The sequence below is a fragment of the Podarcis filfolensis genome (assembly GCF_964270895.1).
Source record: "Podarcis filfolensis genome assembly, chromosome: 12".
Lineage (NCBI taxonomy): Eukaryota > Metazoa > Chordata > Lepidosauria > Squamata > Lacertidae > Podarcis > Podarcis filfolensis.
In genome coordinates this window covers 12,182,749-12,207,031 of record NC_139614.1, presented here as the reverse complement: position 1 = coordinate 12,207,031, position 24,283 = coordinate 12,182,749, and the positions used below count along the sequence as shown (strand labels likewise).

The following is a 24,283-nucleotide window of genomic DNA, read 5'->3' as shown; positions in this document are numbered from 1 at the left end:
AGGCCTCCTTTGCCTCTCATTGGCTCCCGGGCCGTTTGTTCCCTTTGGGCGGGTTGGCCCCGGCGGAAGGAGGCGCGCGCGGCCTCCCGCCTCTGCGCCGCCATGCCCAATAAGGTGCCACGTTAGAAAAAGCTCTTGCCGCTTGGCTCCGCCTCCCCCTCCGATCTTCCCTCGCCCCCACTTTTCCTTTGGCTGTGTCAAGCGGCGGCCACCAACGTGGAGAGCGGAAGCCGCCGCCGCCGCCGCCGCCGCGTGAGCTGAGGAGGGAGAGAGAGGCGTCCGGCGCGCGGGCAGCTGGCGGTTTGAGGACTGTACCATTCGCCTCCCGCGGAAGGGGCGAGCGACTGCCACCCCCGTTGAGGCGCACGTGAGGGCTGCTGTTGGTGGGCACCTGTGAGGGGGTCGCTCGCTCGCCTTCCCTCCCTCACTCCCCCGGCGCAGCGCGTCGGCTTGGTAGGCGCCCAACCGCCGTCAGGCGCGAGGAAGACACGTCCCGTCAGCCGCAACCGGTTTGAACCGGAGCGCGAGGAGCCGCCGCCGCCGCCATGGCCGAGACTGAGGAAAGGAGCTTGGACGACTTTTTCGCGAAGCGGGACAAGAAGAAGCGGAAAGAGAAGAGCAGCCGGGGGGCCGCCGCGGCAACGGCCGCCTCCTCGGCTGCCTCGCACAACGCCCCTGCCAACGCTTCTGGCGGGGGTGGGGGCGGGGGGAGCCGGCAGGGCGAGGGCGGCTCCGGGACGGCCTCCAATGCCAACGCCGCCGCGACGAAGGGGGGGATTAAGGTGAGCAGGCGGGTGCGGGTCTGAGCCGGGTGGGTTCCAGCATGACCAGTCATGGGGCGGCGGGGGGGGGATGGCGGTGAGAGAGAGAGAGAAGTAGGGAATTATCTGCTTCCTGTGGGCGTTGGTGACTTCCTGTCAGCAGAGGGCGCCTCTGCGGGGTCAGCCCGGCCGCCGTGGCCTTGGCGTGGGGCGCGTGGAAGTCGCACCCATCGGTCACTCCTTAACCCTCCCGGCGGATGGGGTGGCGGGTGGGATCGAGGGCAGAGTTTAGGACTCTCGTATTTAGCGATAAGTAGATGCCCGATGTGGAACCCAAATCAATGGGCTTGAAATAGTCGTCTTGCGCCCCCACCCACGCAACCCCCGGCATGTTCTAGCTCTTTTGTAACGGCGCCGGAGTTTGCATAAACTGCTTTGTTCCCAGCAGCCTCTGTTCATTTGAGGCATGTCCGTGGTAACTGAGGCCGTGGCTCTCTCCCTTGAGCTGTGCCTTCATGCTGGCAGGCAAGGGATAATTTTTTTCCCTGTGTAATCGTCCAGTCGTGCCACTGAGTGCTTACCTTCAGCCGTAGAAGAAGTAACATGGTAATGCAACTTCTTCCGGGGCTTTTCATTGCCTTCCAAAAATGGTTCCCGAAGTACTTCATTCAGTTGCATTGGAGCTGTGTAACATGGATTAAACAGCTCTCACTGGCACATGAGGTTTTTACACACAATGCTGCATCCTTGTTTTATCTGGTCAGTAGCTTTCAATATTTGAGACGCTGCAGTTTTCATAAAGCTCCTCAAGGACAGGGCAGAGGTGGTGTTTTTTTTAATATATCTCTAATATTCTACGTTTGGCCATTGTCACATTGAGGCTCACCTTCTTGTGGTTGGGTGGCCACTATGAGAATAGGATGCTGGACTAGACAGCCCATTCGCCTGACTCAGCAGGCTGTTCTTAACCTAATGCAGTGATTCTAGATCAAATGTTTGGACAACATTGCAATGATTTTTGAAGATGAGGGAATAAGTTTGGTGAGAAATCCACATTAGGGAGCCATAGGTGGGGCTGCAACAAAATGCTGTGGTATGGAATGTTTTTTTGGTCTCTTTCAATCCCTTCTCCCCCAACACTGAGCAGCTGTCTTCTGTCCCTGGGGACACTGAAAAACAGATTTTCCGTGTGAACCAGGAGGCCTGTCCAAGCAATCAGATGCTTCTTTCTGTCCTTTAATATATATGTGTGTGTGTCTTGTCTCCTGTTCAAGCCACTCTATCCTATATCCACCTCTTTAGAAGAGCCTGCTAAATCAGGACAAAGACCCACCTCGTCCAGCATACTGTTCTCAAACTGGCCAACCAGGTTCCCATAGGAAACCAGCAAGCAGGATCCAAGCACAAGAGCACTTTCTCTCCTCCCGTGGCTTCCAGCAACTGGTGTTCAGAAGCATTCTTGCCTCCAAGAATGGAGGCAGAGCAATCACAGCTAGTAGCCATTGCTAGCCTTATTCTCTTTTAATTGGTCCAATCCTTATTTAAGCTATCTAAGTTGGTGGCCATCACTTGCCTCCTGTGGGAACAAGTTAGTTTATACTATACACTGCATGAAGGAATACTTTATCTGTCCCTAATTCAGCTTCATTGGATGTCCACGAGTTTTCAGAGAGTGAGAAATTGTCTATGCCATGCAGTTTTTCAGATTTACACCATGTCACCTCATGTGCCTTTTGTCTAGGCTAACCCCCCCCCAAAAAAAAGTTGCAAAATTTTCTAATGGGGAGGTGCTGTTAGGTTCTTTCCCTTCTCTCACAATGTTCTGTGCAACTCAGGGTGCTTCTTAGGGGTCCACCTGTTTTTCCCTATAGATTTTTTGGTACATACCCATACATCAAAGTTACTCTGATCTGCCAATGTGCTTTGGTGGTGGTGCTTTGGCTACATAAGCACGAGCACTGTAAGAATAATTGGTATGAGTATACGGTGGTGACTCGGGTTACATACGCTTCAGGTTACAGACTCCGCTAACCCAGAAATATTACCTTGGGTTAAGAACTTTGCTTCAGTATGAGAACAGAAATCGTGCTCCGGTGGCCGCAGGAGGCCCCATTAGCTAAAGTGGTGCTTCAGGTTAAGAACAGTTTCAGGTTAAGAACGGACCTCCAGAACGAATTAATTACTTAACACGAGGTACCATTGTATAGGTAATAAAAGATGGACCCATCTACTGAAAGAGTGTTGCTTTGATGGACTACAAGTTACCAGTCTAGAATGCTGTCCATCTGTGTCTCATTTTTTTGGAAGATAGGAGTGTAGATTTCCTGTTAGCAAATACTTTTCAGAGCAGTATTTTCTTCTTGGGTAAGATCTGCTGGCCGTAGATAATAACTTTCCAGCTGAAATTTAATCCTCTGCTTAATAGATGGCAGAAATTTAAAGGAAGACAGTGGCATGGATCCAAAGTGGAAAGCCCTTCCACTTGCATGAGAGGGTGTTGTTGCCAATTTTCTCTCCACGATCTCTAGTCCTCAAAAAGCTAACTCTAGAGAGCCAAGAAGAGCCTATTTTCCCACCACCTCTTGCTCAAGCTAAACTGTGGGGTCTTTGGATCCAAACTATTTCCTGTAGACTCAAGGATTCCACTGCATCATGGGGAAACTTCACTAGTGTATGAACCCACACTTGCACACATCGTACACTGTAATCATGCCTGCCATGAAGAGGCTTGAATATATTAGGAAATAAGTGCAAAGTGTTATTAAAGTCTATTCCAATAGGGCCAGGTTGGATAATAAAAACAAAATGCTTAGGCAGAAACACAAGTTATATGCACTCTTCTTTACTAGCTTAAGCTAATATGTTAGAATTGAGGTAATCATGTATATTAATTAGAAATAAGAAATGTATGTGAAATTCTCTGGAAACTTGAAATGTATTATGTGCTCCTAAAGTAGGCAGTGTTTACTTCATTGCAAAGAAATAGAAATATTTGCATTCTGTGAGGGTTTTTTTTTACTATTGTACAATTTAATATTTTTTTGTTTTTTATATTACACAATAATTTTAGAGCTTATTGTGCTGGTTGCCTTCTGTTAAGAGCAGATAATGAGTCTACATAATGTTTGTCTCTCTTACAGGAGGAGGATGAGTGGAAGGAATTTGAGCAAGAAGAAGTAATTGACTACAGTGGTCTCAGAGTTCAGTCCATGCAAATTAGGTATTACTGTCTTAAAAAGACACACTTGTTAAAATATAATTGTACTCATCAACTTTCTGAATGTGCCTCACTGATAGAGATATTACTTGCAGCCTCATGAGTTATTTCAGCCTAACATACAACAGCTTAATAGCTGAAGAAAAGGCACTAACAAAAGTCATATCCCTAGACTTGCCACAGAATGGCTTGAAGCGATCAGCACAATCTATCTGTGCATCTTAGCCACTTTTATAAAATGTTTCCTTGAAGTTCTGCTGCTTTGTATGGCTTAGAAAGCACTTGAATACTTTAAACATGTTTATGGGTGTTCTGTCACTTCTCAGTAATTGTCAAACCTAAAGAACTAAACTGTGGTTGTCTACTGCACTTCCTTTTGCTGGGTAATATGCTGTTTAAGCATGTCTCTTAAAACAGATATGGGCAGAATTATATTGGAATTATTTGCCTTTGCTATCCCTTGAGTTGTGTAATTCTAAATCTTTGTCCCTCCTTTCCTAACTACAGGCCCATTTTTTAAATTGCCAGACTGTTGATACTTTTGTATATTCACACAGGGTGGAGAACTGTACTTAATGTCATAATATGCAAAATGTGCATGGTGTCATACATTCTTGCTTTACGAAAATGATGAACATGTATTTCACCTTCGTTTTTATTTCAGTGAAAAAGATGATGAAGATGGTGAAAAGAGGGAAGAGCCAAGGGATAACAGTGAAGAACCAGGTGGCGGTATGGATAAGTTGTCAGGTCCTTGGAATAGATCTGCTCCTACACAGACACCTGTTGCTGAAATTATTGGTGAGTTGTTGGTTTTTTCGCTGTTTATTTTAAAGGTATATTGATTGAAATGGCTTGTATTGGGCTTTCTGTTATTTGAGCTTCCCACTGCTTCTCAAAATTTAATTGCAGGATACAAACATCTCAGTGTTATGTAGCATGATTCATACAAATTAATAAGGTTGGTCTTCTATGGAAAAAGTGAAACAAGTTGACAGAACTAAGGAGAGGGAAAGTAATCTGGTTTGTTAAAATTAAAGCATTGTTTACCAATGCAAGGGTAAGTAGTAAGTGTGTGTGATGCAGTATAGCCATCGCTCAATAGGGGTAGGGTGTTGTTCCTGCTGTACAGTATTAATACCAAGAGCTAAAAGAAAAATTCAAGCTCCCTAGGTGCCAGAATTCCTAACAGTTACTATTTGTTAAACATTTCTTCATTTGAGAGGAAAATCATAGTATTACAGGGAGATAGTGAAAGCAGTCCATAAGATTACTGTTGCTTACCTTGGTAGTATACATAGTTGTATTTGCCTCTGCTTAAAAAGGATGTGCAAAAATTTGTTTTTCTCATGCATAGACAAGGTGCCCTTATGTCCAGTGTTAGAAACTGGGATAGGAAAGCTAGGTGCCATGTAGCTCCTGGGACCTGGGGTTTGAGCACTTTCTTTTTTGCTGCCACGCTACCCTGCACACCAGGTGATTTGCTTGGCAGTGTGGCTTCTCCAGTCGAAAAAGGCCGGTTGCCAGTCACAAAAAGTGACTGGCGCTGAGCTGTTTTTGAATGCTGATGTATACTAATAAATATTTTCTTGATGTGGCTAATTAAAAAAAAAGAAAAAGAACAGGAAGCGGCTTGCCACACACAGCACCACACAACATTTAAGGTGGATTCGCGTACTTCCCCCTTGCCTTCCTTTTTTCACTCAAAAAAGAGGAAATTTGAAGTTTCCATTTGTAGTTTGGAATAAACCACATTTCTCACTGTGTCTGATATCCCAGTTTGTGAGCTAATTTCTGTAAGGTATCAGTTTCCATATTTGGCAAAAGCAGGGAGACAATAGTTTGCTCTGAACTGAAAATAGAAGTTTCAGGTTCCACCCATCTCTTGAAGGAGAGAGAACATTGATGTAACAACAAACCATGATTTATCATTACTCCTGAAAAAAGCAGTTGGGATATTTTTTAAAATTAGCTTTGATTATATGTTGCCTGCTAGCAGCACTCCTCTACACCAGATGATTGTTTAAATCCAGACTGAATATATTAAACTGGAATATTATAACAGGTTCATCTAATAATCGAAGTATACCAAGATGGTTAAAAAACAGCAGAGTCATTCATATTAATCTAATTACACATGACTATTTCTAATGCTCTTTCTGTCTTATTTGCAGAAACCCCAGAGCCAGTCCAGTCCAGTGGAGTATATAGGCCACCCGGAGCAAGAGAAACTAGAACAAGGAAAGTGCCACAAGGACCCCCAGAGATTTATAGTGATACACAATTCCCATCGTTGCAGGCCACTGCCAAGCATGTAGATACTAGAAAGTAAGTATAGTAATAGGACTCTGCACATCTGCTTTAAAATCTCTTTCCCCCCTAATCATTGGTTCAAAGCTTCATAAACCTGTCCACTGAGACCATAAACAAGTTTGTGGTGTTATTTGCACCAGAAGAAGCAAGTGGATTTTAATTGCAGATATGTTATTCTAGGAGCACTGCCTGCATAAGTTTGGTCAAGAGGCTTTTATTTGTTTTACAGGAAAGTGTTCCGAGGGGTTGGATGGTAGAATGTTGAAAGGCATGATGTGTGCCAATTCCACATAACAAATCACAGTCCTGTGTAGATCTTAAATTCAGTGTGCCATTTGCAGGACTTCAGTGCTTTTCTTATCTCAGCAGAAGAAATAATGTTATGCCTCAGAGTTGACTTGCTCGGCTAAACTACAGGTTAAGCCCTGTTGCAATTTTGTCTGCCTGTGGAACAAAGTATGTTAACAAAGATGGCATTTGCAGGACATTCATCACAATCTCTCACTAACCCTGAGATTGTGATTGTGACTGTGATCCTGAGAGCTACTTTAAGGGCTCCCAAGGCCTTGGGCGTGCTTTGTGGAAGGCTTTTCTTTGACTGTCAGACACACACATACACCCAATGCCATATCACAAACTGTTTATGAAACCTGAGCACCCCATTTCAAAAGAGGCTTTCCTTCAAACCTCTCTTGGGCATGCAGAACTAGTTATGCGGTTTTTTTAAAATCTAGGCCAATGCTTTGGAACAGTTACTGGGTGCCACATTCACTGGGACATTAAAATATTTACAATTGTTATGGTATTGCAGTGTTCAAACCTCTGGGAGTGTGAAGTAGCATGTTTGTTTATGGCCACAGTTCAGCAAACTCTACCACTAACACACACTCCAGCATAGCTTTGAACAGAAGATAATCTGCTGGTGGTGTTTTGAAAGCAGTTTGTGTTAATGCCATTGAGGTTTTGTGTTCAAAGAAATATCCCACTTAACATGCAGAAGCTCTTGACTCTGCCTGCAATAGCCCCCTGGGTTCTGGGCCATATATCCATTCTGTCAGTGGCCCTAGCCATGGAACTTTGCAACCAAAACTAGTGTTATTGAAATAATATTACTAAGGGGCAAGTGTGTGTAAGACAGTTACTGATTACATTTATTTTCCCTTAGGGATAAAGAAATGGAGAAGAGCTTTGAAGTAGTAAAACACAAAACTAGAGGTAGGGATGAGGTTTCAAAATCCCAGGCAACTAAACTTCAGCTAGACAACCAATATGCTGTGCTTGGGGATCAGTAAAGCTGTACACACATTACAATTAAGGAATGGTTATTTGATACCTTTCCAGTCTAAGGTAACTAAACCACCTGTTATGAACATGCCGTCTTATATCTGCTGGATCTACTGCAACAAGTGCAGACCTCTTTGACGTAAGTGATTTGCTCTATGGAAGTATGCTTAATTGGTACATCTGACACTGCTTTTGGATATGAGGGAAATTAATGTAACTGGTCGAACAAGAGTCCCCAGTGTTTTGATTACTCTGCAAAAGCTATCGGCAGCCAGTGGTTATTTCAAATTTTTTTATGTTCAGATACTGAGCCTTCGTAAGGGTTGACTACCTCAGACTTGCTGCACTCATTGTGGACACCATGTGGATCACAACTTCTGGAAAAGGTTACAACTCTTTAGTGGCCATCTGAAACTCGAAACCAGCTCTACTGGATTCCTCTCAGAAATCCTGCAGAAGTCAGCCATCTGGGTTCTGATTTATTCTAAATGACAAATTTAAGTGACCTTAAATGAGCAATTTGTCCTGTGCCCCCATTTATTATTCCATCCTTTCATATGTAGCCATAACTTACTAGGAACCTCTAGCATATACCACTTTGAAAAATATGCAGTGTAGTGTTGAGCTGTTTGTTTGGGTTTTGTTTCAATTTAGGTTTCCAGAAAATATTCATCCAGATAGAAAACTTAGGTAGGGACACTAGTCTGCGTATATTAACTGGTTTCATCTATGTAAACTCTTTTATTTTTTTAAAAAATGCCTTTTTTGGCTTGAGAAATTGCAGCATAGTCAAGTAGCAGTATGGATTATGCAGACTATCCATACATTATTTTTTCTTTATTTTCAAGTGACTAGGATTTCTGTAGATTTGCATTCAATGGCCAACAAATGTCCATGCGCCCCTAGTCTGTGGAGCTCATTTTTGAAAAATTCAAGCCGTATACTTAACCTTAACAATGTATTATGGCAAGTATCAGCTGTTGGTCGCACACACTATTGTATTTGCAGGATGGAAGTAATTATATGTCTAGTGAAAAATGTCATTTGTTGTGGTTTCTTACTGGTTGAAACATGGAAATATTCTGGAAATGTGTTGCACTTATGAGTTTTTTGTCTGTTGCCCAAAGATTTAGTGAAAACTTCAGTCAAAGATCAGTCTTCTGACCAGCTGTGTGACATTTGGAGAGATACTAGTACAATAACACTCATATGCTAAGATTTGTGCTTTACTGTACAGTATGACACTGATCGTGAATAGAATTCAAACCAACTCCCAAAGAGATACCTGAGGTACAGAAGGTAATACTCCCTAAATTTTCTTCTCAACTAAATCTTGATGTGGCTGCTGCTGCTGCTACTGTGTCTTTTCAAGAGTCATGTTGCTTTCTTGACTCTTGAGCAGGAATTCAGACATCCTCAGAGCATACAGCTTTGTGAGATGGGTAGGTAAAATACATTCATAGGAAACAGCTTTAGTTATAAACATGGGGTGACTTTGCAATTGACGACTGGCTATGATGTGAAATGATTAATATTCTGGGTAACGAACTTTCCCCCTCTGCCTAGAATTGCATTGGCTTTGTGATCAAAGAATTGCTTGGCATAATTGAAAGAAAACGCTACTAAATAGTTGCCTTTTGTATAGATGTAAAGCTAGGCCACTAGATGTCCATATCACTGAAGTAAATCTACAGTTGACACCATTGAGTTGTGTATCTTCCTCAAAGTGTATTTCTTCGCCAACAAAACATTGGCAGGGTATTAAAGCTAAAGATTATGTGTATATGTATGTCACTTAATGACATAGCAAAAACTTAAAATCGCAACTTTGGCATTTTATGAAGGTTGTTACTACACATGAATCAAGTTTTAATATACTGTATGTTAGAGTAGGATGAAGCTGTCCTTTGTACCTTCACTTGAGTTCTTGGGCATGGTCGACAAAGCAAGATAACATTGTAACATTAATAAATATAATACATGGCAATGTACATGGCTTCTGGAGTCTAATGAATCTGTACATTTAGTTATGATGCTATGTCATTTAAACTGAGCATGGCAAAGCTGATAAATGATCATGAAGTTGAAACCTGAGGCTGCAATTTTTTATACATGACATGGGAGTAAGTTCCATTGAACTCAGCGTGGCTTACTTCTGAGTAGATGTGCACAGAATTGGGACTTCAAAGCAGCTGTTGCTAATGAAGAGTGATCTTCATTTAGCTTTGTCTGGTTACTATCTACCTCACCCATATACTACTATTAACAAAAACCACAAACTAATGGGAAGTAGCAAGTAAGCTGATTGCTTGCTATGGTGAGGAACTAGAAGTGCTGAGGTTTGTAATCAGGGCCGCTGATTACAATCACTAATCCCAGTTGGACAGCCTTCTGAAGTCCTAGATCTGGGGTAGCCATTGGACATGCTGGCTGGGACTGATGGGAGCTGGGGCAGCATCTTGAGGTACCATGTTGGCTGCCCATTCCTTAAGAGTCTGAAGCCTCAAAGAGAAATATTTCACATAGAAGAACTTGATTCCATTGGCCCAGTACACATCTCACATTCAACTACTGTTAAAAACAAGCCCTGGTTTAATGTGAGTGTACAGCACACTGGTGCACAATGCTGAAAAATTATGAAAAGCTCCACTCCTGCTGCTGGGAAAGCCACAGTCTGGTTTGTTGTGATGTCACCACCTAGGGTTCTTACCTGTTTCTCTGCAAACAATGAGCAGTAACCAAGATTCTTAACTTACTGCTTAGAGTGCATTTCTGGGGAAACGAACCCCAGTCATTGGTTCAAGCATCTTGAAAAGTCAAGGGCCTGGTTTGTTTCCTGGCAGCAGCAGATGTAAGGGGAAAGAAAGCATATTCACAATAAACCAGTTTTAACTAAGGTTTAACATGACGTGTAAATCAGGCCATTGAAGCACTAGGCCCCTGAATTGTCTCTTTAAGTCACAAATATTTTCCAAAACCCAAGATACAGCTCAAAGAAACATGGCATATAGTTCTTTTCATACTGCTGAATTGCTTTTAGGACAAAGTATAGTCCTACTTCCTTGGTAGGCCGATATGCATAGAGGCAGTCTGTGACTAACCTTTAATGCTGTATGAAGTTGCTGGATCCTTATGTATGCCTATTTTACCTATATGATGGGATACATCCTGTCATAGAACTGCTTTACAGTTTATGATCCATAGGCTAAATGGAAAGGAAGATTAAGGCATATCGAGATTGGAAGTGAGTAATGGTTCTTTCTTGACATCTGTTGCCAGTTCGTTATTGGTAAACTTTCACGGTGAAGTTTTAGTTATTAGCATGAAGAATCTGGCTCTGCTTTTTATTTCTAGCAGCCACACACTAAATTTCAGAAACGCCCCAACAGGAACATTTCTAGTATATGTGCTGCCGAAGCAAGCACAATAGGAACATTTCTATCCCTGAAATCAAACCTGGTCTCGTGCAATCCATTTTCTATTTGTGTTCCGGTAGCTATTCTGTGAATGGACGTAAGACTGACTTTTGGCAGAACATGCACCATATTTGTAATTGGTCATAAAAATATTTAGTTGTATTACTGCATTATTGACACTTTATAATGTTCATGACATCATCTTGTTCAAAGCAGGCGTAATAGTTGTAACCTATTCAGTAAAGCACTTGAAAGCCAACTTCATGCAAAGAAAGGAATGTGAGGGTCAAATAAGCCAGGCTTAAATAAAATAGGGTTTTAATCTGGACTTTTGATAGCATAACAATAAATGTGTGTTGATGGTAGAGCTTTTTATTCCAAACATGGTTGGATCATTTTTAATGCATCTGTGATGCATGGTGAAGAGATCCTATGAAGCGTTAGGAGTGCCTGAGAGCCTTTGCGTCACTTTCAGAGGCTTCTGTACAAATGCTATAATGGTGTGGTTGCAATGCAAGCTTTATGCAGATGTGGCTCTAACAGCAGCGCTCACAAACTTTAGGGGGTCATGAGTGCCCTTGCACTGCTGGTGCATCTGCTTGATACCTGTATATTTGGAGTCTCATTTGAATAGGAGACTATGTGCATATTGCCCAACCTGCATAGGCCGAAACAGCACAATTTTTACTCCAAGGACTTGGAGGTATTGGGTTCTACATGCATAGGCTCCCATTCAGATATGAGATCCAGTATGTTAGCATCAGGTGAGCAGGGTCATTCCTCAGCTTCCCACCACCACCTGTCAGGCTGTACTGTTAAAGCCATGTCTGCATAGACAGTGTCTTCTATATACTCTTAATACTTGACTTCAGTGGGACCTGTATGTGGAAAAGTTTAGTGATGAGGCCTTAGACTGCTGTATCCCTGATAATCCATGTTATAGCTGAAAGTGTGGACTGCTGCAAGTAATGTTAGAAGAGTGAAACAAAATCTGCATTATTTTGGATGAACTGTGCCTAGGCCTAGATAACTATAGAGTCAGAACTGATAGTTTTCATGAAGCTGTTTTTAAAGCAAGGTAGGCAAAAATCCAAGTGCAAAAATATATGCCATATTGAGTAGGCTTCTTTGTATAGTTTTACTAGCTCAAAAGAGCCCACGTAAAGAAAAGGTGATAGTAAGCATTAAATGAAACTTTCCTGGGGAGTAAGACTAAAAGGTGCAAAATTTAAAAGAATTCTATCCTGGAAAGCAATATCCTTATTTTACATAATACCTACATAAAAGTGCCCAGGAATTGATTCACTTCATCCTTGAGGTAATCTTGTCCCAAAGCACTGATGCAGCTACAAAACTGCATTTTTATTTAATGTGTCTGAAACAACACAGATACTAAAAAGGAACTGCATAAAAATACTTGAATTGCTCATAGAGGATTCAGAAAATTCTGAAGAATAAATCATACCAGCTCTATGTGCAGGGGTGGGTGGCTTGTATTTTTAATGATCCTCCACAAACTCCCCGTAAGTAGAAAACAAAAATATATAGGCTGTTGTCAGGCCCTATATGAAGCTTCATATAGAGAGTATTTGAAAAGTGCACCCTACCTGTAATAAGACCTTTAGAATTCTGTCATTTCTATTCTGCCAAATCTGTAGAATAGTTCTCAGAGGAAAGTAACAATAGGAAGAAATACTTTAGGATGGTGTATTATCTCTGCAAATATGAACCTCCAGAGCCTTCAAGCTGTGATTAGGTAAATGGGGGTTACTAAAATGGAAGATTAGTTACTTCTAAATATATATAAAGTAACTTAAAGAACTAAAAAAAAGTTTGACATTTCTATTAGAATATGAATTACCATAAAAGTTGCTGGTATATAGACCACTCGCTTCGATTTAAAATGTTAACATACTTGCCAAAGGCAAGTCCATGAACATCAATGAAAAGAATCTGATCCCAAACCATTGCAAGGATGAAAGCAAAGTCTGCTGCAAGTATGGCATAGGAGTGGATGGAAGTCTTGTTGTGCCTCTGTTTTCTAGGCTGTAAAGATAATGCTTCCCTACCTCACAGGGGTGTTGTGAGGCTGACTTCATTGTAAAATGCTTTTGAGTTTTCCTGATGGAAGGTGCTATAGAAGTGCACAACATATAACTAATCGGCCAACATCTGATGGCTGATTCTGTCACCTTATTCAACTTTTTCATTACAGTATTTTGCTACTACTATAGAAGGCTTCTTTACAAAACATTATTTAAATGTATGGATCATGTAACAATGGAGTTTGCAAGAAGGCATGGTTGAGTTTTCAATCTTTATGCATCCCCTTTCTGGTTTCATGTGATTAACTGTGCAGCTCTAATTGTATTAACAAGGTTTTTGGGTTTTGCATGGAAATTACTTAAGATCAATTATCATATTTTTTTTGTAAACTCCCTGAATGAAATAAACTTATGTTCACACTGTTTGTTATCCCTCTTGTATGATCTACTGTTTTTAAGTGTGTGTTTAAATCCAGAATGGGGGAACATGTGGTCCTCAAGATATTCCTGGGGCACACACCTACTATCCCTTGCTGGTTGATCATTCTAGTGTTTATGAGAATTAGAATCCCAACAACATTGGGGGTAAGGTCACAGGTCCCCCATCTCTGGTTTAAAATAAGGAACTGTCCATTGTTAACATGTGTCTTAACACCCCTTGGTCATACTAACTACATAGCGACTTGTGAACCATGAGACACTACTTTCCTTTAAGAACGTAAGAGCCCTGTTGATCAGGCCAAAGATCCATCTAATGCAGTATCTTGTTCTCACAGTGGTTAGGTAGTCTATGGGGTGGGGGGAGTCCCTCCAACACAGTCCAGTTAGGATAAATGGTATGGAATGTTGAGAGGAGCTGCTTGGCAGAATGAATCTGGATGGTTGCATAGGAAGGAGGGAGAGTGGCTTACAGATCTTAAATTTTGTAGAAAGAACCTTAAAAGTATGAACAGGTCAATTCCTCTCCCGCAGAATAGCAAAAAAGGGGGGGTTAGGGGGGGAAATGTCCCTGGTGACAGAAGAGAGTGCTGCCAAAAGAAATCAATGGAAAATCAATATATTAAGGGGGGAAAGCTGATTTCACTACCAATAAACCCAAGATGACTGAGCACAATTAAGGAAGGGGTGGTGGTAGAATGGAACAGCTGAAATCCTGAACAGAAGCATTCTACCCAGCAACATTTGGAAAGTGGGATACAATACGCTATTTCCTCCCCTCAAAACCTGTGTCATGTTGCACTAGCTGAGCCTTTTTCAATCATTACTCTGCGAGTAGCAAGCAGTTTCCAGGGCACACCTTTAGCTCTGCTCTCATTGTCAAATGGCTCCTGGCTTTCCGTCTGTTTACTGCAATCAGCAATGAGATACCTACATGGGCAGCCTAAAGTACAGCAGTTTTGCTGCTGTCGATTATTGCCCTTAGCCCATGGGAAGCCAGAAGAACACAAGAATCAGGAAACGTTTAATGTCTGATGTTTTTTTAAAATATATATATATGCTGTAAGCTGCCCAGAGTGGCTGGGGAAACCCAGCCAGATGAGTGGGGTATAAATAAAATTATTATTAAGTATGAGGGCAGGGGCTAAAGGCCAGCAGTCTCTTGTTGCCTCAGAATGCAAATAATAACTGAATAGGGCAGGGGCTAAGAAAAGTTCTGCACTGAGAGTAAATGCCCTCCTATGCTTCTTATTAAACATACTGTATTTCATTCAATATACTGAAGTGCCTGGCTTCTAGAATTTATTAGGAATGCTGTAAATTCCAGAACTGAGGGAGCTCCTACACGTAGAAGGTTCTGAAAGTCCAGCCTCCAGAAATGGAGGAATCCTCCATCACTGACCTCCAGCTGAGCAGAAGCAACCTTCACACTAAGTCCAGCATCCTTTATTCTAGAAGTAAATGTAAAAGCAGCCGAAAAGGGATGAAAATATGCTATGGGGAAGCTTGACTGGGCTCCACACAAAAGGACATAAATCTACTAAGAAAATAAAAGAATAAATTTAAAATATTCAAACAACCCAGTTTACCCTGGCAGCAAAAATCAGTGGAGTCTAGTTTCTGAGCAACCAAATTTCATTTTAAAAGCAATATACACAAAATATTACAAAAACATTTAATGACCTTTTTATGTGGAAAGAAAACAAGTATAAATAGAAATTTGAAAAAAATATTTTTAAGGTATCAACATACTCAGACTTGCTTTATCAGGCGAGTTTCTTCAGGAGATATCTGCTTCTAAGATAAGCCGGTTTCATGTTCTCTGCCAGAAGCTGCTGTCTATCTTCATACCAGCAAACGATAACCGTCCATTTGAGGTGGTTGCTCCTTCAAAACAAGATTTTAGTTTTTTAAAGATCCAAACCATCACTAGTCCCACATTTCTCTTACCTAGGACATTCTCAAGGCCCGTTACCAACACATGCATTCCAACCCACAATAGGAACACATGCTTCTGGCTTTTAAGTTTTCCTCTCAATTTTCACACCCTTGAATTCATTATCAGACATTCTCTTTCCTTACTTATTACCCTAGCATTTCAGCAGGAATACTGGCTAAAGTCTGCCCTGTCTACAGACCTAGCCCTTTTTGTTTTTTGTTCTAACCAGCTCTGGCAAAGAAAAAGACAACATCCACCTGTCTTGAAATACCATGTTTTAAGCTGAAGAAAATGGGTCAAGAGCAATGTAATCATCACAATCTCTGCACCTGAGGCGCAATCCATAGCCTTGGGTAGGCAACAGGTTTTCTATCTTTTTCTACCACCACACACACAGCTTTCCCATTGGTCATACAAAGGGAAAGGCCTTATGGGAAACCTGTGGTCCTCCCAGTGTTCCTGATTTATAACTCACATCATCTCCGACCATTGGCCATGCTGACTACTGCCCAGGTTTCCTAATCCTTGCCCTAGGCACACAAAATTCTGCACATAGTTGCTGCAACAGCTTTGATTTTTGAGATGCGGCAAGTTTTCTTAAAAGTAACAAAAGTCACATTGTGCTACTGGCATGCAGACCTGTATAAGATAGTCAGCAATGTATTCTGGCTTCAGGCAGTTCACTCCATGAGCAGAAGCCTCTCCTAAATTAACTCTTAAATCCTCTGGCTTCAGTTTGTTAAAATCAGCAAAAAGATGGGTGGCTTCTCTAAACACAGAGACAGAATGAGCAGGCAGCACCTGTAATTTCAAACACACAGAGACACTGAATTACTTATATATATGGTACATGCGTACTATTAACATTTAAACTAGCCTTGCCAGCAGAATTTCAGAAGGTGAACCGCCAGCCCTGCTTGCAGCTTCCAGAATGGTCCTGGAAGTGGCATGCAAAATCGAGAACATATTAACTGTTACGTTGTCAAAATAGGGTGCAGTGGTTGTGCAACATCTCCACGTGGCTAAGGCCCCACGAGACTGTTCCTCTGACACCTTATCCTATCTCTAAACATATTTTCCACTCTCCCAGAATACTAGGAAGGAAATTGGCTGGACAAGTGCCATTGATACTGCACAATATTACAGCACAGTGCAAAGGGTGGTAGTCCTCCATGTCACATGCAGCTTCCGAAACTATTTTTGAGCCTGTGCACACACTGTCTTGTATCCAGTCTCAAAGAGCCAATGGCTAAGGAGAGAATGGGGAATTGAGGGGTCTGTGAGTAAATTACTTGCCACAGAGAACCTAGCAAGTGGCTACCCTAGTCTGAATTATACAGAGAAAAATCTACCTGTTCTGTTAAGAGGGTGTTCAACCATTACTTGAAAATATTCAGCTTTCCAGAATACCAGGTATTTCCAACAATTGAGAATTCAATCGTACCTTCTTATTAAATCCAATTTCTCCAATTTAAAGCAGTAATCAGGATGCAACTCATCTAATAGCAATTATGGAGGAAATATATTTGGGCTTACCAGACATATCAATCCCACACATTTAGCCAACTGAGTACCAGAAAATTATTATTATTTTTATTAGCTCTATTCCCCCACCTCATTTTCTGCAATGGTTTCTTCCATTTCCTCCCTCATATACATATATGAGTTTGTACATATAATACAATTGCAAATTTGGCACAAACAAACCTCCATTTCCCCCCATCATGAGTATATTAGCTTTAAGTCTTGGTTTATTATTATTTCAAATACTTTTTTAAAGATCTCTTGCCATTTTGTTAGTTACATGAACTTGGAGAGATTGAAATAGAAAAAAGGTTGGTAAAATAACCATTGTCGTTATAGATAACTCCACACACACACGTTTGTGTTTAAGTAGCTGGAGAGAGGTGTGAATAACCCTTTAACCCTCCAGATGTTACTGAACAATAAGGAAGGCCGAAGGTTCCCCGCACCTGCCTAAATTATTTGCTCAATTTTTACATAATACTTATTTGTAAAACAAAAATACTGATTGATTTCTCCTCCCGCCCCCAAGTGGATCTGGAACAATAGACACTACAATACTTTTAACTGAAATTAATGGAAAAATAACATTGGAGTACACTTAATGGATGTGTGTTGCATCACAGGACAAAAAGTTTCTGGTGACACAACCAGTTCCTTGCTTTGTAACAATTCATCATTCTGATCGAATACGAAATCTTAAGATACTATGTTCTTATGCAGAAAGCAGCAATTCAACACCCACTGGCATCAATACTGGCAAATGAACAGAATACATACCTTTGCTCCACCTGACTCTAGAAGACGTTTGAAGCCTGCTTCCTTGGCTGGGTCAACATTCAAAATAACTTTCCAACCCCGAAATGCCCCCTACAAAGATAGAGCTATTAATATTAATACACATGAACACATACGTATAAAATGCTACAAAGTAAGTTTAGCAACACATTTTCTAAAAGTAGTCTAACAAGTTAGAATGCTTAACGTTAGTAAGTCAGAATGCTGTTTTACTATACTGAAGTACATCTCTTGACTATATAGTGATAGAACATACCTTTTTATTTCTTTATTCACTTTATTTTGTTCAGGAAAGGAATATTTTCAATTTTAAAAAATTAGATAAAAATGAATTGCATCTCTCTTTACAGCCACAAAGTGTCAATCAATCAATCAATCAATCAATCAATCAAAAGCTGAGAGCTACTTTCAAAAACCCCACTACTCCTCAGGAAAAATACCTCAGTAATGCCAGCTTCCTCTCGCCGTCTTTGTATTATTTTCCTCCACCTCATTGCTGCAACTGCTAAATTCTTCTGGGATTCAGTTATTTCAGATGCAGCACTGAGTATGGAATTACTTCCCCATTCAAAATCTTCCTCCTAATGGGTGGAAAGTCTCTTATTCATTGCAATTCAGTCAACAACATGAAACAAGAAAAATCCCAAAAACAAGCAACCTATAGTTTATAAACAAATAAAATACATGTAACATTTATACTGGGTGGCCTTTGAGATATTTTTTTAAAGGGAAAGTATGCTTTTAAATTACCCAAGTTCAAGCACCACTCAACCTAAATAATGAATTCTCAGCTTAAATCCATGGAGTAGCTAATTAAAGTGGGATTCAGTCATTTAAGACATTGCAGTGAGGCAAGATTTTGGTTCATTGTTTTCCCTTCATGTATATCCCTGCCTTTATTCCATGGAACTCAAGGCAGAATATGTACAATTTCCCATCTAGACACTGCCCAGACCCAGACCACATCATTTGCTTTCCGACCACATGCTGCTTTTGTAAATTATATCACCTTCATTTATGCCTTTGCACCATCAATGGTGTTCTGATGTTTTAATCTGATATTTAAGTTTTGAATTTTGTATATTGTATGTTTTCATTTTGTAAGCTGCTTTGTGACACAGATGTGGGGAAAAGCAGGGCACACATTTAAAAACAAATACAACAGTAAAAGAGTTTTTAAAACAGACTAAAATTTACTTAAAAGTATGCCGTACCGGTAGAAAGCATTGTACTGTTTTGCATGCATCCAGGTAGGAGCAATGGAGTACCCACTTTCCAGCTGCCATCGATGCCAAGAATTTCTCATTGCCAATAGGGTGCCCCACTATTGTGTGGGTACACCTAGGGTCAAAGCACTGCTTCTCAAGCACCACTCCACCTAAAGAATGGATTTTAAATATAGTTATTTTTACAAGCAATTCCTACTAGAGGAAGGTCAGACATAGAAAGTGATGAGGTGTTTTCTAAGCCACACACCACCACCAGATGGAGCTCCAGTATGCTCTGGTCACCGATTTCTTACCCAGCTCTTCAATCATATGGTAATAATCAATCCGTGCCTGAGGGCGAACAGAAGACAGCTGGAATCTGTACTCTTTTTTTGGTTCTTCAGTAGTCATTTGGTCTACTCTAATGACCTGAAAAGGTAAGTTTGGGGAAAAGAGGAAAGCACAAAAGATGTCACTGATTCCCAGAAGCTGTCCCATTATCCATGTCCACATATACAATTAATTCAGTCGCATTTTCATAAAAGATATATGATAAGCCCCTAGAGAGACTTAAGTTACACATTTGTTATTTTAAAAAATCACTTTGATATCTTTGCCCAAGTCTCTACTAAATGGCAAGGTATACAGTAGAAGCTATTTATTCTGATCAAGTATAGCTGAATGTATCAGAGCTGAAGTCTATCTATATGAAATATGCATTATACAGTAATTTAGCAGGTAGCACAAAGTCAATGAGCACTACATGAAATTAAATACCTCCAGATATTTCAGCCAATATGTCAGACCCTTGAAATCTTTGCAAAAATCATTCCTGAACTCCTAGTCCCCATAATGAAATTATTTTAACAGAACAAATCACAGGTACTTCCTATTTCCTTCAACCTCTCCATTATTCTTGAACTGGCAGGAAAAAGCAGGTTGCATATGGGATTTAAATTAATTGCCAAGAAGCCACGGGGATAAAATATTTACTGTCCGCTGCAATCTATTATCTGTATGTTAATATTAAACTACTAACAACTTCAAATGAAAGTTCAAACGAACACTGGAGTACAACTTCTCAATGCAAATATTAATATATGAATCAGCATACTGTCATAAGGCATACATTTGTTTTTGGCTGAGGAGCCACAGGAGGATTTGCCAAAGGAAAGGCAATGGCAGGAGCCAGCGGAGTTGGGATCAGATTATCTTCTTTCACAGGGATTTCTGGATTTCTGCAGCCTGGAAGCTTTGGGACCTCAACCCAATCTGTTTTTGCAGGTTCATCAATTTCTACAAAGCAAAAAAAAAACCATCAAATCACTAAAGCAGGCAAATATAAAACTGAACAGTTCTCAAAGGAAGCCAAGCAGAAAATGAAAAGGAGAGAAAAAATAATGTATTATTTAAATCAGAACCTCCAAAACATGTAACCCTGTTGGTTTAAATAGCCTATAAATGATCAAGACTGCAGCCTAAACTTACAGGAAATCCTTGTTTTACACAGGGGTTCGGTTCCAGACCCCCATGCGTGTCGGTAGAGCACATGTAAGCCCGCTCCACCCCTTTTTGTGATGTTTTGGGGCTACTTTCTGGTTCAGTGCAATGCAAGTGTGCGTGATCACACATCATTTGGATGAGCCTAAATCGGGAGTCGCCTGTGTTTGCCTACACGTGAGAAGAAACTAACTGTAGAACAAAATTATCATGTATCCTTAATGCTTTTGAAGTGCCACATAAACCATACAAAGTATAAAAAATCTCTTATTCATAATTCTATCAAGTGAACATTTGGTTGATCAAGTCCTCCTTCTATCCCTGGATACTTAAGACAGCTTCAACCTTTCCTTTGCCTCCATATTCTGTTCCAGACACATCCTTAAGGCCAATTTATCAACTCCTTCCTACCCCTAAATATTTGGAGTGAGGAAGGTGTTTCAAATATACATGAATAAAAAGGCAAGGAGTTGTTTTTTAAACGGATCATCATTGGTATCCTCTGACACAAAGCAAGTATATAGTTAATTGACAACAAACTACACTGGAATACACAATTCTTGGTAGCAACAAAACTGCATAACGATTAGATTGGGCCTAGCAAAAAATAATAATAATTGTACATCAGATGGTAAAACTGTTTATGAATTCTTATCATTGTACCAGTGGTGGGGACTCACACGACTGAGGACTCCACTATACAAAGGAAATCTTCATTATATATAGAAAATATGCCTGAGCTTAATTCTAACTTAGACTCCCCCCAGACATGCAGCATTTAAAAACAAAACAAAAACAGGGAAACTTTCAATAATACAACTACACATCTACAGTCTTAAGTGAGCAAAATCCAGGGAATTTTTTTTAACATGAAAACCAGCTATTTCAACTCAATCACACTGTTTTCTCTTCTTACCCATTTCAGCAATTTCCGTATCGGTAAAGGATTTTGTAAGCGAGAGGTCTCCAGCATTTACTGCAACAGGTTGAATTTGTTCAGAACACTGTGAGGGGCTGCTGGGCCACTGAAGGTTACTAGCAAGCCTTGCCCTCTCTTCTCTTGCAGTGGGGTCATCCCAAATAATCTGTTCACTCTGTGATGGCTCTGTGTTGACATCCATTGCTACCTGGTGTGACTGCCTAAGGACCAAAATGAACAATGAGGATGTGCACTGCTTTAATAAGTATACAGAGTTCTCTGTACAGCAGAGTTGGAAAACCTCTGGCCCTGGTTTTCAGCTATGCTTTTCTGGAGTTGTTGGCAGTTTGAAGTCCAGCAATATCTGTAAGGTCCCTAACCTTGTGCAACAGTAATGAAACATATTGGGTTAGAACAAGCTTAGGTTAGCTGGACTTAGGTTATAATGCAGTCAATGGGATAATTTAGCCTCCTGTGCACTAGCATGGGAGAACTGCATTCACAGCTTGGCATTTAAAGTTTCTGTTGCAGACACTTGCGCAGCTGATCAGACAAGTAACTTTTCTGTTTAGAAATTTGTCATTCAGTCACACAAGCAGCTGTAGTAAAAACCTAAGACGACACCTCTGGCTGCCTATGCGTAGCTTCGTAGGATGGTAGCCCAGAAATTCAAGATGTCACATAATACCTTAGGGCTTCCAAGACTCGGCTACGGCCGTTACGAACAGAACGAGGGCCATCTGGAGTTGCCGGAGAATTGTCAAAGCCGTTCCTAGACAAAGATTTTCTTTGTCCTTGAAACTTTGCTAGTGATGTTGCAGTCATGATTTCCTGTAGCTGCCTTTGAAAGTTCTCTCTCATTTCCAGTGTCTGTGTTAAAACTGGAGTTCAAAAGAAATGTAAATAAATAACAGCTCTTTCTACTTAAAATATGTCAAATGCCATGTAATAAAAGACATGTGGGCCCCTTCTTCACTGCTGATTAGTTACGCATACTTGGCCCTTCCATATTCCGTACATTTCAAGAACTCACTGAAAATTCTGCCCCTCATCCTAAGGTCCCAGGGGTGGGTCACACAAATTAAAAATACAACATTAAAAACAGATTACAATCACAAGAACAGGGTGGGTTCCAAAAGGTCTGCGTAAAGAAGTGGATTTTCAGCATATGGCAAAAATGGATGGTAGATGCCAAACCATAAAATAATGCACACAAAGTGTTACCTCCTTTTGATGCATTCTCTTTTTCGACAGAAACTGCCTCAGTCGCTTGATCCATAGCAACATCTTCTATATCATTAGTATCCAACGACATTTTCTGAAACAGTTGATGTTCAGGTCTTACACAAGTCATATCTCAGAACAGAAAAAGTATGGCAATTTGTCCCATGTTCATTATTGATGCAAGGAGAACTGTATACAAACTTTACTAATAAACCCAACAAAAATAATCAACAGTCCAACAAAAGTAAATCTACTTCCAGGTTGTCACTATGACATTAACACAGGAAGTTGCCTTATACCAAGTCAGACCAATGGCTCATCTCGTTCAGTACAGTGGTACCTCGGGTTATGAACGTAATTCGTTCTGGAGGGCCGTTCTTAACCTGAAACTGTTCTTAACCTGAGGTTCCACTTTAGCTAATGGGGCCTCCTGCTGCCGCCGTGTGATTTCTGTTCTCATCTTGAAGTAAAGTTCTTAACCTGAGATACTATTTCTGGGTTAGCGGGATTTGTAACCTGAAGCGTCTGTAACCCGAGGTACCACTGTATTGTCTACACTAGGAATGGGGAACCGATGGCCCCCCAAATGTGTCTGGGCTGCAATTTCTATGTCCCCTGAACACTGGCCATTCTGGGGAAAGGTGAAGGTGAAGGCAAACAACATATGGAGGGTCCCCACTTGTGGTCTACACTGACAGAGAGATCTCCAGGGATCTTTCCCAAGCCTACCTGGAGTTTCTGGGGCTGACCTACATGCACCACAGATATTCTACCATTAAGCTCTGGCCTTTCCTCCAAGTAGCTGAATGTGGTCATATAGCAGTCAATTAGTTTAGTCCTTTTACTTTCATAATGTTGTGAACACTAACTGCCATATCTACAATAAATTGAAACTTTTGGCATTTATTAGATTACAGAATTAGCATAATCTAAGTGAAAATAATTGCAGGAAGCCATTCACTGTTCTGTTATTTATTCATCCAGGTTAAGGTTACCATAATGATTTTAAAACACACATACACACACAAATTGCATCTACCATACCTCATCATCCTTCCCTGTTTTTTCAGACGAATCTAGCCGATCTGAGAATCTGTCATCTTGAATACCACTAATATTCAAACTCATTTTAGGGTTATATGTGTAAGGATAGAGAGATTCAGGCAGCCGTTTATATTCTTGTGCACTCTGGAAAGAGTTAGTAGGAAGAGGAATTAATGCTACAAACTTAGAGCAAGGAAATGAGCAATTTTATTTTAGTTTTATTACGGAAACATTTCTTTTTCTGCCCAGCCAACAATAAATATGTTCCTCAAAAATGTTACTTTGTTGGTAAAACAAACAATCCTGTGGCACCTTTAAAATTAACAATTTTGCTGCGGCATAAGCTTTCATGAACTAGAAACTGTTTAGAAATGTTTATTCTCTGTTACCAGAGATTTTTTTTTGGGGGGGGGGAGGTGGGACCCTCTGGGGAGGGTCTCTTCGCAAGGCAAAGACACAGTGAGGCTTTGCGAAGGCCTCCCACCTAACAGCTGACATGTGGGGTAGAAAAGCATCAACAGCCACTGCTTCCCCACACCTCAGCTGCGCAAGTCACACGAGTTGCAGGGACAGCGCGGCTTGCACAGTTGACATATGGGGAAGCAGCGGCGGCGGCTGCCCTACCTTGCACATCAGCTGTCCGGCGGGAGGCC

At 40.9% G+C, this 24,283-nt stretch overlaps 2 protein-coding genes across 4 annotated transcripts in view; one reads left to right on the top strand and one right to left on the bottom strand.

Annotated features, from left to right (window-relative positions):
• The first annotated feature begins 23 nt into the window (after positions 1 to 23).
• On the top strand, positions 24 to 13,466 carry CDV3 (CDV3 homolog). Of its 2 annotated transcripts, none has more exons than XM_083578294.1 (5): positions 24 to 782; positions 3,902 to 3,981; positions 4,643 to 4,779; positions 6,153 to 6,306; positions 7,879 to 13,466. In XM_083578294.1, the coding sequence occupies exons 1-5, from the start codon at positions 546 to 548 to the stop codon at positions 7,883 to 7,885; spliced, it is 615 nt and encodes a 204-aa protein (XP_083434420.1). In that variant the 5' UTR covers positions 24 to 545; the 3' UTR covers positions 7,886 to 13,466. The 2 variants fall into 2 exon arrangements, with proteins under 2 accessions (XP_083434420.1, XP_083434419.1); XM_083578293.1 differs by having other exon boundaries at positions 7,457 to 13,466.
• A 1,625-nt stretch (positions 13,467 to 15,091) lies between these two features.
• The window catches only part of TOPBP1 (DNA topoisomerase II binding protein 1), a 29,603-nt gene continuing 20,411 nt past the window's right edge, over positions 15,092 to 24,283 (bottom strand). For both annotated transcript variants that reach the window (XM_083577622.1, XM_083577623.1), the window contains exons 18-28: positions 23,631 to 23,774; positions 22,587 to 22,680; positions 22,051 to 22,243; positions 21,360 to 21,583; positions 20,073 to 20,239; positions 19,258 to 19,372; positions 18,950 to 19,113; positions 18,176 to 18,316; positions 17,718 to 17,807; positions 16,053 to 16,214; positions 15,092 to 15,361 (exon numbers count right to left, since the gene is read on the bottom strand). In XM_083577622.1, the coding sequence (XP_083433748.1) occupies positions 15,320 to 15,361; positions 16,053 to 16,214; positions 17,718 to 17,807; positions 18,176 to 18,316; positions 18,950 to 19,113; positions 19,258 to 19,372; positions 20,073 to 20,239; positions 21,360 to 21,583; positions 22,051 to 22,243; positions 22,587 to 22,680; positions 23,631 to 23,774 (1,536 nt within the window). In that variant the 3' untranslated portion in view covers positions 15,092 to 15,319. The remainder of the gene's footprint in view (positions 15,362 to 16,052; positions 16,215 to 17,717; positions 17,808 to 18,175; positions 18,317 to 18,949; positions 19,114 to 19,257; positions 19,373 to 20,072; positions 20,240 to 21,359; positions 21,584 to 22,050; positions 22,244 to 22,586; positions 22,681 to 23,630; positions 23,775 to 24,283) is intronic.